The 20,611-nt window shown below is 44.0% G+C and overlaps 1 protein-coding gene across 9 annotated transcripts in view; it reads right to left on the reverse strand.

The window, feature by feature from the left end:
* Nucleotides 1-20,611, reverse strand: part of syngap1b (synaptic Ras GTPase activating protein 1b) — a 135,680-nt gene that overhangs the window by 45,067 nt on the left and 70,002 nt on the right. For 7 of the 9 annotated variants that reach the window (XM_070967450.1, XM_070967445.1, XM_070967448.1 and 4 more), the window contains one exon: nt 1,956-2,047. In XM_070967450.1, coding sequence (XP_070823551.1) covers nt 1,956-2,047 — 92 coding nt within the window. Of the gene's footprint in view, nt 1-1,955; nt 2,048-13,631; nt 15,926-20,611 lie in introns of those variants that run through there. The other 2 variants (XM_070967453.1, XM_070967452.1) reach the window with 2 other exon arrangements.

The following is a 20,611-nucleotide window of genomic DNA, read 5'->3' on the forward strand; positions in this document are numbered from 1 at the left end:
ACAGGCACTGATAAGGATTTGGCTGCCCAGAGGTAAATATACGCAGGTAAGACTATTTCCTCATCAAGATTTCTATTTCTACCTGTTCATCAGGTGATTTATGGTAAGCAAAACGTAGGATGATCACAATCTGTGACTGTTAAAAACTTTTCAGTGTCGCTCTGCGCCTGCTCTTCAGGTTTGCTCGTCCAATCAGAGAACCTGAAATACTGATATGAAAACAGACAGGCTTCACATTTACTCTAATGGATTATCTGGCTTCTGTCATTTTCGAGTCTGTGGAATTTATTTTTCATACTGCAACAGTGAAGGGGCAGCAAACAGCTCCCCGTGAAGGGAGGAAAACAAGTCCTGCTATTTCCAGCTACAGTGACAGTGTGCAAACACCGGCAGAAATAATTTAAAGGAGACGGACAACATAGACCACCGGGCACAAACTTAATAAGACACCAATCTCTCCTTTAAGCCCTTTTATGTGCACGTTTGATACCTTGTGATTGAGTTTCTGTTGCCATGAATAAAACAGTAAACAGATTATTTCTGTCCTCAGACAGAACGTGTTTGGCTGCCAGCTCCTCTCTCCCTCTTTGACTTAAGTTGTCTCTGGTATAAAAAACAGACATGATGATCCCAGGAGTCACAGTAAAGGCATATTCTCTGATATTGCTTCTCTTTTGTTAGCATTAAAGAATCATACCAGGTGTTTTACGTGTTTTAATCTGCTTACTACGAGTCAAATTCACTTTACGTCACATTTGTAAGGCATGCCGCTGTTTCCAGGCGTCCATTGGCTTTCATTCATTTCTCAGAGATGAAACTCTGCTGTCAGACTGTGAGTTGTGTATAAAAACAATTAGTGCTCTGCAATAAAAACAGAGCCCAATATGAAACACAAAATATGTTTTTAGCATGTATACATCATATATTAGTTATATAATATTAGTTTGGGTGTTTTTCCTGCATTGCCTTTTCATGTTTGCTTTCTTTTTCCACCACTGTTTGTCCTGTTTGTTTCATCCTGTCTGCTTACACTTGACTGAATTAAGAGATTTTTGTGTCGTACATATTCATGAAGTTCTATTATTTTATGCCATTAGTGATGAGGTTGTAGTTCTGCGAGTGAACAAATGAACAGAACGCAGCGCAGCATGTTTAAATCAATCTGCACTTTAACTACTTTACCACACAGTGATGAAGTAACTTTGACAAACATTAATGCAGTTTACACAACTCAAGTATGGAAGAGTTTGCTAAATGATTTTCATACCATTTGGGAAATTAATAGAGGCCAACGGCTGCCTGGAAAGGTAGAAAGAATAATTCATGGCATGCATTTGAACATATTCTGTTTGTATTAAAGGTTCCACAGCTTGGAAACACGCTGGTATGACCCTTTAAGACGTACTGTTAAAATAATTTTGTTAAACATAAGCATGCTTCCATGTGTCCATGCTAGATGCTGAAGGGTCTTAACCCTTTTCTGACCAGTAAACTCAACATTTGAACATACATGTAAATGTATCCAGTGTCTCTGCTTCAGCCATGTTTGTGTCACATACCTCAAAAGGGGGAAGTGGTGCAATAAACGTTCCTCCTGCCACTGGACTCGAACCAGCAGCCCTCCAGTCTCCGCCCCAGTACAAGAAGGGGGGGGAGGAGGAGGCGGCAGGCGAGTGGGGCAGGGTGAAGGACAGGGAGGGGGAGAGGGGCAGCGAGCGGGGCAAGGGGGGCGTGCCAGGCCCTTTCTTGGAGCCCTTTGGCTGCTGCTGGTGCTGCTGCTGCTGGCACAAGGCGAGGGAGGGGGAGACAGCCAGGGAGAGGGGGAAAGGGTGAGGCGGGGTACCGCTGGCCCGGCGGCCACAGGTGTGCGGCGGACCCAGGGCGGGAGGAGGGAGGAGGGACAGCGAGAGGGTCGGAGGCAGCGAGCGAGGCCGGGGACAGGGGGGGTTACTCACGGATTGTCGGAAGGGTTGAAGGGGGGCAGTGGGAGGGACCTCCATGCTGGGCTGCTTCCCGGTAGCTATGCTCTTCCGCCGGGCGCGATGATCTAACAGAGAGAGAAAGAGAAGAGGTCGACAGGTAAGACACTAATACACATCGGTGGAAGCGAAACATTAGAGGTAAAATGAGGACAGGAAAAAAAAACTGCGGCGCTGAGACACGGTAGAGCGAGAGGATGTGGAGAGAGAAAGACGGGGCCATTGTGGAAATAAACAGCAACAGGAGAGCTGTTATTGACAGTCTGCCTGGAGGAATGAACGAGGGCAGGAGAGAATATGAAAGCTAGATGGAGGTCGAAGGTGAGCGAGGTAGAAATAAAACCACGCGGGGTCACACCAATCCACCAGCGCTGCCGCTGCTCCCACCGCTACGCACACAAAACTCCAAAACACCTTCACCCGCGGAGGGGAGGAGGTTGACGAAGTGGGCGAGAGACTATTGGAGACATAGATTTTCTGTCTGGACATCAGATGAGGTGAATGTTAACAGTCTGCACGTTGAGGGGAGGGACCGGGAGATGCATGGATAGAGAGGAGCGAGCATTAAACAAACAAAGCACTTATTGACTTTTGTCAGCGAGTCGGTGCCTAATGCACTGAGTTGGTCGGTGAGGGAATAAACTCCTGTCCTACGCTTGATGGATGATGGAGAGAGTATGAGTGAACAGTTAGGAAACAGGAAGCAGAACACAGGAGGCCTCGTTGACCTGGCCAGAGTGACTGCTGAATGCATATGCATGAAGGTATCACGCGCTGTCCTTCAACCACATGCATTTTAATTCCTGAGCTCTCGTTTTGAAACTAACTCACTGTTGTGGCACTTCTATATAATTTGCTATAAAAATAAACATGAATCAAAAGTTATTATCATTTCTGCACTGATGCCTCCAAGAAAAAAAACTGCCTGGGCAGAGTCATCCCAGGATGCTGTAATTATGCGGTATGAGTCAAAAACACTAGGCTACCAGATGTCCATGTTAGCTTTTTTTAAAACCAAATATCCACAAGTTAGTATCCACAACCACGATGTTCTCTGACCTCAGCTTCACGCTCACGGAAACACAAGCCTGCAGTCCAATCATATTCAAACATTTTGTGTCATTTCTCAGCAATTCTTCGCTTTGATACGTTTCACTTAAAACCACAAATATAAACCTCAATGTGATGCTAAAATCCAGTCTTTAGGATTCACTGTCTGGGATCCATCAGTGGGTAAGTGGAAGTTTGGACCTGCTGGTTCAAGCAGATGAAAAACAGGAAGAACACCTGGATTCACCGTCCCTGGAGCAAACAGGATCCTAGCTTTTGACTGGACTTCCTCGGCCGCTGCGTAAAGTTCAGAGAGGTCAGCTGCACATTTCCACCAGATGAAGACGAGCAGTCCCTCGTCTAATAAAGCCCAGGTGACCACCTGTGTGGAAGTCCCGCTTAGATAATCTTTTTAAACGCCTCCAAACTACAGCAGGACGATATCAAAGCGTGCTTTACATCTCTGCACATCTTGTTCTTGCTGTTCTTTTCATGTGTTCCTCTCCTTGTTTTTGTTTTTTTTTCACAGCGTGGCCCCTTCAAAGACAAATCTACGGCACGAGAGCCCTCGTGGAAAACACAGGTGAGGCCGTTTAATCTTACTTCTCGTCCATTTTTGCAGCATGGCAGCCTCTCTCACCTCATGCTGTCTGTCTCTGCTCTCTCCTCTCTCAGCCTCCTCTGTCACACACTCGCACTCAGACACACACAGACACACACCTCTTCTCTCCCACGCAGCTATTTTACATAATTCAAATAGTGCATTTATCCCTCTACCTCGCTTCAGCCCCGATCTCTCTCCTCTCTCGTTTTCTTTCCCCTCCTCGCACCCTCTTCTTGTTTTCATACCATCCTCTGCTTCCCCTCCTCTTCACATATGTGTGGCATCTGGAACCCTCCATTTTCCCCATATTACCTTATCTGTATTCCTCTTTTCTCTTTCCTCATCACCCTCGTCCTTTCTTTTCTCTTTCATTTACCTGTCCAGAAGGCAGTCTTTTCACTGCGAGCCTGCCCGTCTTTTAGTCTGCAATCCTAACATTTTCTCTAACCCACGCAACGGAAAAGATGACCACGACGGTGTCTGTCACCCAGCCAACACATCAAACCACGCCGGTGGCTCTCTGCCCAAATCCACAGCTTCAAAACTACCAAATCAAACTCTGTCGGCTGGATGAGTGACTGGTCTTGGAAATTAAATCTGAGAGAGCAGGGGTCTTACATGAAAAGCTCCCTGATAAATCACAGGAGAGGTGGAGAGCTCAACATCCCGCTCTATTAAAAGGTGTCAAGAGTACTTCTGACAGCTGATTGTTGTATGAAGTTAATTCTGGTCTTTTAAAAACTGGGTTTTGTAATAGGGTTAAACAAACTTTTTTTATTAGAAAAAATTAAAACCTACCCCTAGAAGAAGGTATTCAAGCAAAATGCTACTGTTTGACACCCGGTTTTCACGTATTTTAACATGAAACTCTTCTCAATCCCATTTATTTTAGAGATAATGACTAAGTTTCCATTCATGAACTCTGGAAGCTTTCTTCAAATATTCTTCACTGCGCGGCTGCCATAACTCTCTCGCAGTAGTACTCACAGTTTCTTAGGTGTTTGCTACTCTGCAAAAAGTGTTAATTAACAAGAACTGTTCCACGGGTGATGCCCCGTTCGGCCGGAGGTTATGCCATCATCATGTGTGCATCAAAAGGCCTCAGAACAGTGATACCAGGATCTACTGTTTCCCAGACTAATTACTTTCTCCTGGAGGAGCAGATTGTGCCAAGGAAAGAATGGTGATTTAGGGCTCAACTGGCATCAGTCTCATGTTAAAAAAAAGAGAAAGTTTGGGGGCGTTTCTGTGGGTTTAGCTATAGACAGTGAGATCAGAAAAACAAGCAGTCTGTGAGGTGGAGTGCTATCCCGACGCTTCAGGTGCCAATCTGGACTCCTGAGATTCGCAGAGAACACGTGTTGTATTACATCCTCCAGTGGAGGGTTTCATTAGGGCGGGAGTCTTGATTTCTGCTGGAAATCAACCAGGTCTTTGTCTGCTTTAGGTAATCGCAGCTGTTGTTGTTCTCCCCCAAGTGTAAGTGTGTACTCCAGAAATACCTGTTTTCTATGTCTGAAAGTTTCCAGAGTCACATACAGGCTGTGGTGAACAGACTGCCACATTCATTTGATGGCTTTATGGTAAACTACAGTGTGCTGTAAGCGATCTACGAGCGACATAAAACTCGACGGTGACTGCTGCTCACACGGGATAAACTGTCCTGCTAAGTGTTACACGTTTGCTGCAGTTTGCGTTCAAATATTCTTTAATTGAGAAACTGCTGAGCAACAGTCCCCTGCGTCATGTAAGCATTTACTTTCTTAATCTCCGAAGAGACTCAACAGAAACAGTGTTGGGATTTAAATGCAGTTTGACCTCTAAAACGTCTTATTTATAGACTTTGCCGGCGAGAACACACAGTCTGCTTGTATTCAGATTATTCTGTGTTTACCCACACAGGGGCAGAGATCTGAGTGGAGCATACAGTAATAATCCTCTCTCCTGTAATTTGTAGGATTGGCCACAGAGGGCAGATTACTGTTCACTTACAGTATACAGACTTTCATTTAAAGACACATAGGTCTGCAACATAATACTCCTCTGAGAGCACAAGCTCTCAGCTGCAGTGGTAGCTGAGACACGGTGAAGCGCTCCTTCCTGCGCTAACACAGCTGGCAGCTAACTGCACGTAGCTCCAACATGCAACAAACACGTACACTGACGTACATCCATCATCACACACAGCAGCACTGACTCTTCATCAATTTATCGTATGTCATAATCAGTCTATGACTTCTTCAGTTATGTCCAAAAACTGGTTGTGTGTGTGGTCACAGTGACCTTCGACCCCCCAAATCTAATCAGTTCATCAAAGTTTGTGGCAAATTTGAAGAGGTTCCCTCAAAGTGTTCCTGAGGCATGTACGGCTTGATGAAAGCAGGCTTTGAAACAGATAATAGGCAGTTAGAAAAAGACAATTTTAATGTTAGAAAAGATAAATATGATTTAATATGATATCTTATTTAAGATTAAGAAAGAGCATTTTATCTGTATGTGCAGCTCATGCAAAATCTCCAATTAAAACCGTTTTGTCAAAATAAATGACTCACGTTTAGAGATGAAAACTGATATTTTTTTCTCTTTAATGATGGAAATAAAATGCGAGTGAATGAAAAAAAAAAAAGAAATCTCAGCTCATCGACTCTCGCCCAATAACTTTTGCTGCTTATTAAACTGATATCCTGTTGGTTTGCGTTTGTGATTGCCTTCCATTTAATCCCAAACACACATTCTGCTTCAACGGGAAACACATCTAATTAAGATAAGATTGAACTTCGTAGGCCAAACGAGAACTTTAAGGAAACGTCGTGCTCTCAAAATACCGCTTCACCGCCATCAAGTTAATATGTTGAAGCAACCACCTGCTGCTGGAATCTGAATGCACCTTCATAAATCTATACGATCAACAGATCTCACCTTGAATTAATAGTTTATTTGTACCTTCAAAAATTACCTTTAATCATTGAAATGAAATGAAAGGCAATGCACTTTTTTCTGCTCACATTCGAGGTCCTGTTTGAGCGACACATATCATAGCAGGCTGTCATGCTCTGTACCTGGATGAACTACATGTGCTGTGAGCGTCATCCTTTTCTCATGTCGAGGTCTCTCTCATGGCTACACCTGTTGATATTTTCTCCTCTGCACGATACGACACTCAGGAAAGAAAACGGCTTCAGTTCCGAACAGCGTGACTGGCTGCAGGTTACATCCAGCAGAGCCAAAGTGTCTGCGACATGGCCTTTAAGTTAACACCTGTTTATTCTCAAGGATATTAACACTTTTTGCCTTTATGAGGTACTTGGATTAAGTGATTTGTAAAAAGCCTTTGGACAAGAACTGAAGCCAGAATAAAGCAGCTACGCAGGTTTGGATAGCTCCTATATTTTTAACAGGCACCTGGATTTACTCCACATGCCGCATTATCTATTATTTGGTAAGAGTAGGCGCCGAGAGCAGATTTCTCATTTTGGAAAATGGCACTCTTCAACTTGAATACAGACCAAATTTCACTTCTCAAACATAATACACCGTACCTGCTCCTCTTTACACTTAACATGCACAGAGTGGAGAAAGGTGGGCGGCAGGGTGTGCAAAGACTCATTCAGAATCAGTGTATAAATCATCTGATCCACGGTCTTTATGGAAGGATGTGAGCTGGGTGGAGTTAGCAGGGGTGTTGAGCAGAGCCCAATGAAAATGGAAAGAAATGGCACGGCCATTGTCTTTTTTTTTTTTTTTTAACACCTGAATTCTCACTTTAACGGTCATTAAGCATTCCTTTTATTAAAGTGTGAACAAAAGCACCGGCCTGCAGAGAAAAGTCTGGATCCATCCATGTAAATCTATTTCTCACTCGCTCTCTTTTTGATCCCAACCCAGGCTCTGTGTTTCGTTGCCATGGCAACATTTTTATTTTCTGAAGTATCTTACGTTTTAGTTTCAAACACGCTATACAGCGACGCTCTGAATAGAGAAGGAGCCCAGGTATTTGTGCACACATCTGGCTATTGTGCTACACGGGCTGTAGCCACACATTAACACACATGCACACACACCCATACACACACAGAGCAAAGGAATGGGTTAAGGAGCCGCATAGACTTGACAGATCACAGTAAAGCGTTTAGAAGCTTCATTAGTCTTGGGATCACTGTTGATGACTGACACGATGTGCTAACAGAACGTGTGAAGACATTAGTTTTGATTCGCTTGTTCCACCTTTTTCAAGATGCAATTATGTAACTATTGTTTAGAGATGATGTAAAGGCTTGAAAAGCAGACCTGAGGACTGCAGCCTGGCTGAGGCGTCATCACGGCGCGGGGGGTTATTATTCAGTCTGGCTGGGGTCACGCAGCAGGTAGACGTGCTTGTCTCTTTAATTTAGCTGCTTAATAAATCATCCGTGCGCTGAAATAACATTGTTCAAGTTGCTCATTGTTACGCTCGCTGCGTTGAGATATTACTCTGGCTTTTGGAAAGATGGCCAGTTGTGTGCCAGTTAAGAATTTAATCCACGATCAGAAGGGAAAAACAAGAGTGCGGCGCCAGATCTTGTGAAATGAACCACAATGGTCAGATCACCGGCATCACGAGTGAGGCTGTTTCCACCAGGCATGAACATGTGATAGGTCACATTTTAGAGATGTGATATTACAGTCGTACGTCACTGCAGCGATCATGCAAAAAGACGACTGCTTGTAAACTACTGAGGGTCGATCATATAATGCAGTGAATGAGGGAGTGATTTCGGCTACTGGTGTCTTCGGGCTTCTTGTCATCTTGGTTCTTGACACATTGTGGTTGGATCTCGATATGCAAATTAGGAAAGTGAAGCTGGCAGACAGGTCGACAAACACGCGTCGCAGGTCAAGGGAAGGGCCGTGGTCGAGACAGCGAGAAGAGGCGAAGAGCGTAAAAGTGACTTAATACCTACTGAAAATCTTGCTGCGGCTGACCACCTTACAGCGATGTACAGGTGTACTCAAAGACACTGTGACATCACTGTTGGGCGTGGTTAAAGGTGTAACAAAGCACACCAAGGGGGTCTTGGTTTGTTGAAACTTTGAAGCAGAGAGGGCAGTAAAATTCTGCTTTTCAGCCCCAGTGTTAAGCTGCTGTTAAAGAATGTGGCCCAACTGTCCAGACTGCAGATTTACACCCGCCTGAGACAAACTCCGGCTAACACAGGTCCAGGTACAGATCACCGAATAGTTTCAGAAATAGGCCAGTTTGTTTTCTTGCCACTGTTGGATGAATATACATACCACTCTTGTCTGTGTGCTAAATATGAAGCTGGAGCCAGGATGCACATTAGCTTAGCATAAAGACCAGTAGCTGGGGAAAACAGCCAGCCTGTCTGTCCAAAGTTCAAAAATACACCTATCAGCACCAGCAAAGCTCATGAATTAACATATTTTGTCTTGTTTCTGTAATCTGTATGAACAGAAATGTAAAGAATCTGTGGTTTTACAGCGAGTTAGGAGAAAACAACAGAGATATGCTGATGGATAAACTGCTCATGAAGAAATAGACTGACTCTAAAACCACAAATAGTCAAGCTGTTTGTCTTCAGAATGATAGACAATGTCTTAATTAAGAGGCTTTAAAGGGGTTTGTTTGCTCCTCCTGTTTTCAGCCTTCATGCTAAGCTAAGCTAATGGCCTCCCTGCTCCAGCACCACAGTTACTGTGCTGATTTTCTCATGTAACTCTCAGGAATAAAACAAACAGACGTATGCACCAAAATGTTGAATTACTTCGTTGATAGAGGGCACAAATGGGGTCTGAAAGTCAGATCAGAAATGCAAACAGGATCAGTGTTGATTGAATGCATTTTCATTATCAGTTCATCTCTGGATTACTTTTTGAGTCACTCTGTTCATAAGATGTCAGCAATAAATGCACCCTTTCAGGGCTTAAGGTGACATCCTTAAATTGCCTGTTTTATACAACTGACAGTCCAAAAATATTCCATTTACAATCATATAAAACAAAGAAAAGCAGCAAATACTCGCTATTAAGAAGATGGAAGGAGCAAATGTTTTCAATTTTTGCTTCATAAATGATTAAGTGATCGTCAAAATTGTTGTCGACTGCGTTCCTGCCTTCTGATGGACTCTCTGATAAACTGGATCATCAGCATATACGCACAGAAAACAAAACCCTTTATCTCCCATACCGTACAATACAGTACAGACACATGTGTTCACGTGTGCAAACACCCAGTTCATGTGTTCATGTTCGTGTGCGTAGCCATGTGCGAGGCAACATGTGAAATGCTGCGCTTGCTCATTGTGAATGTAAATCTGATGTCAAGCTGAAAGCTGAAGAGGGAATGTGTGGGTGGCAAACGCTTCCAGCTTAGACCCTCTGAGAGAACCGAGAGAGAGACAGAGTTAAAAGAGTGGGAGGGAGGGATGTAGACACACATGAGTAAGAGGTTGGTTAAAAAAACAGAAAAGGAACAGTGTGTGTGTGTGTGTGGGGGGGGGGGTAAGTGTTCGTGTAGGAGTAGGAGGGACAGCGCAAGAGCAAGACTGTATGGAGAGAAGACAGGATAGCAAAGAGCTTGATGGAGAAAAAATGAAAAAGGAAGAGAGAAATGGAGGAAATGCATCTAGAGGAGCATTAACAAGACGGGGAGGGAGAAGGGGGAGTTGCACTGAGGAAGGGGGAGTCGGATGGAGGGAGGGAGGGAGCACAAGAGCCAGAGATGGAGGCTGGAGAGGGAGTGGGTGTCTTAATAGCGCTGAAACGCTCAGGGCTTTTTGTATGTTTGCCTTTGTTATGATAGAACGCTGGTTAGCTCCCTGTTTGCTTTTGATCCATGAACTGTGACTACAAATGTGAGGCAGTCTCTCCTGTGTTTTAAGTACAATGCAGCGGCTACATCAGGGACTCTCATTACATAATTTAATGCATAAATGTTGTCACCAAGAGCCCGGCAGGTAAAGCAAGGCACCGGCGCCGCGAGGGGGTTTGGGGTTTCACTCGCCACAGTAGCCGCTAAATTTTCCGGGGATGAGATTTTTTTGGAAATATTTTATCTGGACAAGTCTTTGTCACTCCCTGAGCTGATAAAGCTCTGCAGTGGCTGTTCAAAGCGCTCTGAAAGAGCGAAATGTGTGCGGAAGCTGAGAAATGCTGGCACAGAGCTGATTTATAACATGCAAGGTTTCAATCCGTCACACAGCAGCAGCAGCAGCGGCGGCGGCAAATCTGCAAACCCTGACCTCTCTGTCAACAAGCATTCTGCTTTCGGAACATATTACTAATGGACAGTGTGCAAACAGCGACAGCATGTTTCCATGAATACTTACATGTGATCTGCATGAGTCTACTGGCTTACTGTGACAGGATGCATTTGCGGAGCGGCCACGTTAGTTAATGTGAAGGGACATGAGGGTGATATATTTAAATACAGCCGCAACTCACAATTATTGTCATTATTTTGATTTATCTGTCAGTTATTTTTACGATTACTTGAGCCATGATTTAATTTCACAGTTCCCCAGAGGCTCAAGTGTCCTCATCAGACCGCTGACCAACAAAAGATGGTCAGTTTGCAATCATTTAAAAGAAGAGAAGAACACAAAATCCTCACATTTGAGAAGCTGGAAACAGCAAATATTTGGTATTTTTGCTCGATAAATGACCTGTGAACTCCACCAAAGTTGAGTTTGCAGTACCGGTTTCGAGGAGCTCCACTCAGTTACATCTTCTGTGGTTCTGGAGGATTTTTCTAAAGTCTGAAAAGATTTTTGTGACTTCAGATTCTTAGAGCCAGAGAGCCTGTGCTGCACACTGGAGGTGTGGAGTTTGAAAGGTGTGGGTGTTAATCAGGGGTGGGGGAGGCATTATGGGAAATGTAGGATCCAAGGTTTTTTTGAACATGACTCACAGAGAGCAAAAGTGAAAGTGGAACTGGTTCTGTTCCAGAAATAAGAAAAGCTCAATCAAATCACAAGAACTAAAAATCCAGCCATGGAACAGAGCCTTTCACAACAGTACGCTGCGTGTTCTGTGTGTCTGGTTACTGGCTATAATAAAAAACAGAGATAATGGCACAGTTTATTCACTATATCTATATTTAGCTGCCTCAAAAGAACGTCATTTCCCGTTAACCCTCGCTCATCATGAGATAGGTTAACAGCTCTTTACCGACAGATTCCAGCTGAGAAGTTAAACAAATGGCACAAGTGATTGTGCAGTGAATTGAAGTGAATTTTATGGATGTGGACAAAACGTCATTGTGATGACACGTGCAACTGTTGCACACTTGTAAAGCTTCAAGAGAGATGGCATTGAGTGACAAAAGCTAACAGCACAGAGGCAAGTCTATTCTAGGGACTAAAAATCATGACATCTCTGCCTCTGCTGCTTGAATTTTGACCATTCTTAATCAAAATCTTCAAGTCCCCCCCCCCCACTTAATCAGTGTGCAAGACTAAAGCAGTACTAGAGTACTCCTTTAAATGATTTATGAAGCACTGCTTATCATTAACTTTCCATGCATTAACTAACCACTTCAGCAAAGTGCACAAAATGCAATGCGAAGCCCGACAGGAGGAAAATCTAAAACACTGGTTTAAAATAGAAATAAACTCATCGTTACATAAATAAGTCAAATCATCTCCACTGTGAATGTTACACAACAGCTGAAAGTACAAAACATACCACAATAATACTCAAACGTACAGTTCAATGATGCCTTTCAAATATCAGTTACTCCAACTGCAAAAATGACACACAGAGTGAGAAAGAAGCACCAGCCAACAGTGCCATCATGGTACATTTTGACTGCTGATCACAAGTTTCTCTACACCGACAGCAGGCGCCAAGTTGGCAGAAAGCCAAAATTCTGGACAACCCTTTGTTTTCTCAAAGCCGATTTGCCTGGAAAAATGTTTCCTTGACTTTCAGAATCCACAATCCGCCCGTGGAAAATAAGTTCTTGTTTCTGCCGTTTCTTCTGCTTGATGCTGAAGCTGGCACAGGTAGATTTTTACAAGTTGACATTTTGTTTGAGTCAGGCAGAAGGAATCCTCATGCCGGGTTAAGAGAAATGAGTAAGATAATGTCAGAATCTGGGTAAAATTGACGGTGCCGTTTCTCTGCTATTTGCTGTCAGTGGTAATGTTGTGTCTTGGGCGTCCGAGGTAAACTAGGAGAGCTTCATTCTGAGCTGTCAATCAACCGCCTGCGATTGTCTTCGCCTCGGTGGGAAGTGAAGGGAGGGGAGCGCAAGCGTCTTCCTGCTCGTCTGCGAATGCATCTACTGCAGCTTTAACGCGAAGAAATGAAAGGTCTAATTTTGGATCGAGGTTGGGAATTATTTGATTTTTAGAGCGAAGAGAAGAGAGTTCAGTCTGATGTGATTTGCTTATTAATGCTTGTCATGGTACATTATTTACTGTAAGTCTTTCTGTCTTTTAGTTTTGGGAAACACTAAGAAAAATCCACTGAACTGTCCAGCATTAACGGAGCAGCATGACTACTGTTTCATGCAGAGTTTTTGCTTGAATATTACACTGCATGTGAGGAAACAGAGGATGGGAAGCGCTGGACTCTTTGTGCTCTTGAGCTCAACGACAAACCCACAGAAACACAGAGAAAAGTGATGTCATCGTTCAAGAGATGGGTGCAAATGGGGTGAAGATGAGCAGGATATTCACAGCATACATGTATTTGGGCACAGCTTTTTATGTAGTATTTAAAAGCGACTGAAAATATATCCACAAAATAAAATGTCCGGCAGTGGAAAAAACTGATACACCCACTCAGAAAACAGGACTGCTGGTATAAAGGCACACTCGCTGTTAAGCATTATCAGCGTATATTCAAACAGCAGTTTTAAAGAACAACCTGTTCAATACCTAATTTTCCCACTTTCTTATAATAAAAAAATGTGCCTACATGAAATGATACAATGAGTGGGAGTCACATGGGTTTCAGGGGGGCAGAAGTCAAGTAAGAAGACAAATATGTCCTACCTAGATCAGGTGGGGCTTGTTGTGCTTTGTGTCCAGACTTCTAGAGACAATGTCTCTGCGTTTCCAGTCTATGCAACCCCACAGTAAACTGATGCCAGCTAAGACTGGAGATGCATTCACTGACTTCAGCCTGTATTCCACTGAGTGTCGGTGTCTGAAACCGCAGCAGCTCCGTAGTTTGTGTTACATTCCTCCGAGCATCGACACTTGTTCTGAATCGATACTCCAAAAGCACACAGTGATATTAACGTCTATAAATAACTGAGCGTGTTGGTGTATCTGCAAGCGGCACCTGCCAACAAGTGTCATGACACACGTGTGTTTGTCTGACTGTCTGATGAGCAGGTGACCATCCTCCGGAGGGTTTATAAGGCCGTGTTCAAGTTCCAGACAGAGAAGTATTGCTCAGATAGTCGGCGCTCAAATTAGCCTAGAAAAAAAAGGAATCAAGAGGACTCTAACCAAAGCAAAGCCAGTGAAATCGATTCCATTACAAAAGCCCAAGACAGCGAAACACTTCCATGTTGCAAATGGATGAACGTTGGCCTTAAATCAATCCATGACCTTTAAATATTTCATAGACAAATAGGTATATGAATAAATGATAAATGGCCAGCCTCCACTACCAAGGCATCTGGAAACAGGGCTCCTTTAAGGTATCTGGATATATCTTCGAGTAATTGAATTCTTAAGGTATACTAGAAAAGAACTACAGTGGTCTTATAATAAATTTAAAGTACAATGCTCTACAAATATCACAGAAAACTATATATATTTATAATATTCTGAAGAAATATTATAGCCTAGTAATATTTAAGACATAAAAAATACCATCAAGTGCAATATGGTGACCATAAACTCACTACTGAGCACCACAGACATACTAGAAGTCCCTATATAAAGATTACAGGAATACTATTAGGATTTTTCTCTTGAATCTGACTTATCGACGACAAACACCTTAAGCTATCCAGAAAAAGTAATCATACACAAAGTTAGACTGGTGCAAGTGGCCTTAAGTGGGAGGAAGTCCTTCCAGAGGGTACTGCACAGGTAAATTAGCAACTTCAGGCCTTTACTTCTCCAAAGTGCTGAATTTACCTTTAAGGTGACCCAAAAGTGCCACGTTGATAGGAGTACAGGATGACAGTTATTAAGTAGGCCACTGTTCGTTATCTCGCATCTTCAGACTAATTAGTGAGAGGTAAAACGACAGAAAAACAAACACTCCCAAAGCCAGCTGAGTGTTATAATTTCACACTGAGGCACTGTTCATCCTCCCCCCGCCTCCCCCCGGCAGCAGCAGCCTGCTTATCGAGCACCGGCAGCAGCGGCTGTTCCGCGGCGGGCAGTCCGGCTGAGAGCTCCTCCTCCCCGGCCTCTCCCTGTCCTCTCTCCCCGGTGCCCTCCGCCCCGACCCTGCACTCGCAATTCCGGTGACCGACGGAAGATCCGCTGTGGCCAATTTCTCTCATCTTTTAGATGGGAATGTTTCTGCGATGGCTTCCTTAGTGGGTGTCCGCCCTGTGCATGTCAAAAATGAGCTTGCCAAGGATGGATGGGTGAAAAGTAACCGCGTTTCTGCTTTGGACTCGGGAGAAAACTGGTGCTCAGTTGCAATCAGAAGCTAGGCATGCACACAGAGGGAAAAGAACTGCGTGTCTGGACGTGCATTCGTTTGTGTGCACGTGCGTGTGAGCGTGCATGTCCGTGCCCATGTGTGCGTGAAGGAGCGGTGCGGTGCGCAATAGGTCCGCCTCTCTGTATGTGCGCCAATGCACAGGCTGAGAAGACGCGCTCCGCTCTGCTCCGCTCCTGCGCCGTTTTCTCCTGATCGGACCCCTCCGACGGGGCAGCAAACAGGAACAATTAAAACGGAAGCCTTAATTTCCAATGCAGGCGGAAATCATGTGGACAAGCACCAAAAACCACAGAGCGTTGTGGGAAGAGAGAGAGAGAAAAAAAAACCGAAGTGAGCCGGCGGAGTGGCCAAGAAACAAGCGAACGCCACAGAATAAATAAAGTAGTCTAAAAACTGCAATGCCTAAAATCTGAACGTGTGCCAGTAGCTGACAGGCAGCACAAAAACGAGGCGATAATGGCAACTTAGTGCCTCGTCTTCTTTCCCACCAAACGGCGGTTCATCCTCAAGTAATCCGCCTGGCAAGCGATGGCTGTTGTAGTGTCTCCTGTCTGCTGCCTGGACGGAGATAATCCTGCACAGGTGGACAGCAGCACAGTTTAGGGAGGGAGCAGCAGCACAGTGATGCCCTGCGCTTCAGTCTCTCTCCCGCTCCCTCTCTCTCTCTCTCTGTTTCCAGTAGTGTGTAAGAAAGCGAGAGAGGAAGAGAGAGGAGTGTTTAGAAGGGGTGGGGCTGGCTGGATCCATACTGGGACCTGGAGAGATTTTAAGCCCCGCATCACTTTTTATCCTCCATGCTCTCTCTTCCTTTTCCCTTCGTCTCTCTCTCTCTATGTCCCTTTCACCTGCTACTGACATGCAGCACAGTGTGAAGTTCAGAGCCAGGAGCAAAAATGTGTGGGAAGCATGCAAGCATGTTATTACTCACTGAATACACTGTACATCCACAGAGCCCGGCGTGTACCACCTGCCCGTGCACACTGTTGCACGCCCACAGGCCAATCATGACCAATCAAAATTAAAAATTCAAATACTAATTTCTGTTCCCCAGCCTTGCATGACCCCCGCTAATTTCCCACGAGCAGACATGCTTCTCCACATAAATATATAAACACTGCTCAGAAATCCATATTAATAACCGCAGAGCCAATACATCCAATTATGTAAATCGGCCAAATGCTTAATTCTGCACCTCAGTGTAGGCTGTATCTGACTGTATAAATGATGCGAGACGCATCAAGTACTTTTAATTTCGGTCGTCAGGACATCACCATTGATTGGGCTTTCAGCAGTGATAAGCAATCAGCACTTCCAGAGGGGTAAAGGGTATCTGTAAGATCTGTTTCCATGACAACTGTGGGTTTTGAAGCAACTTTTTTAAACCTTCGTCGTGTTACGACACTGAACTGCTGCTGTACTCAGTCCCTCAACGCTGCTGAGACGTAAAGCTGGACGGAAACAGTAACAGCACCTCCATGCAGGTGGTGGGTCTCTTCATTCATACTTCCTGCCACCTTAAGATACCCGTGCAGTTTCATACCAAAGAAAGGATTTATATGAGGCAGGACGATGATGAACTCCATTCTGCAGCTGCTGCGTGAAGGTGCTCAAACTGACTTTACGTGGGTTTGACTTCCACCGCGTTCCTGCTTCCCAATCATCAGAGGCTGCAGAGACGGGGTTTAGGCATTCCAACAAACATTTCAGCTGCTTTACCCCCCATGGCTTCCTTTCTCTCCTCCTCTCCCGTTGTCTTCTCCTCTGCCTCCCTCCTTCTCTGTGGCGCTCTCTCTTTCTCTCTAACACAGCCTGTCTGTCTGCTCTATAATTATTTCCATGGTTACCATTAAGGATGTGAAGCTAAGCTTGATGCACTGTGGTAGTAATCTTTTCCTCTCCTCCGCCTGTTCCCTCTGTCCTGTTCTCTCATCTGTCGCTTCTTCCTCTTCTTCTTCTCCTTCTTATGTTGCGTTGCTACGTGAGTCTCTGCAGCTTTCTCTCACATCTTCCTTTCCAGCTCTTTTCACGTGCTACATGTTCAATCTGCTTAAAATCAGCATTTAATTTTGGAAGCTCATACAGCTCCAGTACATGTACAAATTCACACCCATGTAATCCATATGTTAGCAAGTCAGTCAACCTGCTCGATAAGCTTTAATCCAATCTTGGTGTAACATAGTTCAGTGTGCACGGTAAGACTGCAAGAGGCTTGTAGATCAGCAGCCAAAGGTGTGCGACAAACACCCACTTTGCCCAAGTGTTCTTGAGCAAGACAGCAAAGTAGAAATAATTATTATGGGTATCTAGGATTATGGAAAAAAAAAAAAAAAGGTTCCTTAATTTTTTGCACAGTGTGAGGTGACTTAGATGGGCATGAATCATCAGTATAAATGATTAAATGAGGAGCAACTGTACTTGAAAATATCTGGTTCTTTGATTAAAAAAGTCAAACCTTCTGAGAAATAATGTTAGTTTAATGCCAGTACGGTAAACATGAAGCTACAGCCAGCACCAGCTTAGCATAGCAATCAGAACTGAGGAGAGGGGAAAGCAGCTAGCCTGCCTCTGTCCAAAGGTACCAAAATCTGTCTTGTTTGATTCTGTTTCGCCCGACTTCTAGTTGCTAATCAAAGCTAAGCTAACTGGCTGCTGACTGCGGCTTCATGTTTACCATACACACTTAAGAATGACATCAGTCCCCTCATTTAAGTCTCAGCCAGAAACTGAACAAGTGTTTTTCCCTGAATGCTAACATGTTCCTCTAAGGACAGAAGTCAGAGGACTTCCAAGGAGCATTTCAGTAAAAAACATCCAATTACTGAGCTTTAGGCTTCAGTGGGAGCCGTGCTGTGTTCCCAGCTGCAGTGATGCAATGCGAGCCTCAGCAATGATGGTGGAGGCTCATGAGTATTTTAGCGAGTAATCTGACATGGACTAAGCATGACTGCCTTAAAAATGTATATAATACTGCTGTTCCATACCAATTGCAATGCTACTGTTTCAATAACAGGTGCAATCTTTTCATTATCATGTGAAATATGACTTTTTAATACTTTTCAATATCACTGCCAATACTACCTTTTCTTTTCTAGTTTACTTCTTTTACTAAATTTATCTTATTTTACTGGTACTCTATTAGAAACTCTGGCACAAGAATTTCCTGCAGGATTAATAGTTTGATTTTATCTTCAAACAAAGTTGGAATAATCAGAACCACTGACCATAAACCCACAGAGACGTCAGGGTATCTGTGTGAAGAACCACTGAGAATATCATTAAAAGAACAAATTTACAGTGTTAATAAATACTTAAGGAACAGATAGCTTCCGCTGCTTTGAAGCTCTATTGAAACCATATGCACTCTAATCTGAAATTCACTTACGTATAAGATTACGCCTATGTTCAAAGGTTTAGTATCTTGTTAACAGGATTCTTTAGATTTGAGTCGACACCCCGCCGTAGCGTCAGAGCTGCAGGGTGCTTGCTTCCTTCCCATGAAAATTTCACACCTTTTAGACCAGTGGAAATCACTTAAAATCCCGCTGCGGACACAACGAGGTTCTCCTCCGTGTGTTTCAATTGAAATATCAAAAGACTTCCGCTGACTGTCATTTTGTCTGGTGAGAGACGGTCTCGTGCTCTTCTGCGACACTTTTTGCTGCTGAAAAAAATAAAGTCATACAGCTCAGCTCACTGATGTCATGACTCCCAAGGGCAGGATTCATGCACATATTAATTACTGCTATGATGCCAAAGGCTGCTTTTCTTGTTCCCTCGTTTTGCTCATTTGGCTTCTAGGAGAAAAAAAATATATGGTTGCAAACACTCTTTCACAAGAAAACTACATTTTTATAATAAATATTGTAATTTGTTTCCAGTGCTTTCATGACAGGTCATGTGACGTGTGATGGACATGATGCCACGCTTCTATGTCTATCAGATCCCCCCCCACCTCCCCCGAGTCAGTCCAAACTTGACCAAGCACCAGCTCAGCTCCAACTACAGCGGAACCACTGCAGAGCAGACACCAGCTTGTGTCAAGCCTCCATGTTTCGGACGGCTAGATAACGGCAGGTTGGGGCTGACAGCAGAGGAAGGAACCAGAAGAGTAGTAACAGGAAACACACTGTGACAGCCAGACCCCTGAAGAGCTGGAGGAGAAAATGGAAAGATGGGAGGGGGGCCGGGTGTTGCATTGTAGGAAGTGCCACAGAGAAAGTCTTGTATTTTGTGATGGTATGATGGATGGCTGAACAAGGAGGACAGAAGTAGACATGTGCACACTGCCACCTGGCTGGGCCTAACGCCAAGGCAGGATGAAAATGAGGTACAGACGATGCCAGAGTGGGACGGGCTGGCATGCAAGCATGGCTCTATATTTCTTTTCTTTTTAACCTTTATCAGGCCAGTAGGGACGCGCTGATTGATTAGGCTGCAATCAGAGTTGAACAGTATTTGTTAGAAATGACTTGGTTTTAAAAATTAGCTGATCAGAAAAAAGTATCATAAAACAGCTTTGGGGAAATAAACAAGTGTCATTCAGACAGAGTTTCACTGCGCACTCCATCATGGCTGCCCACACTCCAGCACACTGGCATCAAGGGTGCTTCTTGTTGCTGTTCTAACAGGGACTAAAGATGGAGCTGCTGGCTGCGGTGGGACTGGAGATTTTAGGATTTTAATGCCATGCAAATACCAGGGCTTGTGCATGATACTAGCTAATGGCATTAAGACAGAGTTTCTGCAGCTATACGACCAGCATGGATGTCGGGAGGGCGAGACTTCGGCAGTGATGAAACTTCATACAAACATTCATGGTTCTCAGTGGGTGCAGCCTATTGATCGTACTGTACCTCTGGTGCCACCAGCAGGTTGCATTTTTGGCTTTTACTGGAACATTTCAACAGCTATTGAATGCATTGCCATGAAGTCTGGTACAATTATCCGCTGTGTGCAGACAATCAATCCTGATGACTCTGGTGATCCTCTGACTTCTTCTAGTGCAACCAGTGGGTCAAACTTTTTGCTAATCCAGATATCTCAACGTCGACTAGATGGATTAGCACACAATTTTCATTCTCAGTGTCTCCTAATAACTCTTACTTGTATTTCTAAATGAAAACATGCCTCTGATTGATAGAAAAGCCCATTTTTTGTTTCAGCTTCTTGTCCAGTTTTGCAAAAACAACAGACTATATGGTGTGATTCAAGCTGATGGCTTTAATATCAGTGCAATGGATGGAAACTCATCCAGAATACTGTTGCTTAAAATGATGCATTTGGTGACATTTGAAGGGAAAATTGAATGTAAGATGTAACAATGACCTTTTACATTTGA

Source organism: Chaetodon trifascialis, chromosome 7, assembly GCF_039877785.1.
Source record: "Chaetodon trifascialis isolate fChaTrf1 chromosome 7, fChaTrf1.hap1, whole genome shotgun sequence".
Taxonomy (NCBI): domain Eukaryota; kingdom Metazoa; phylum Chordata; class Actinopteri; order Chaetodontiformes; family Chaetodontidae; genus Chaetodon; species Chaetodon trifascialis.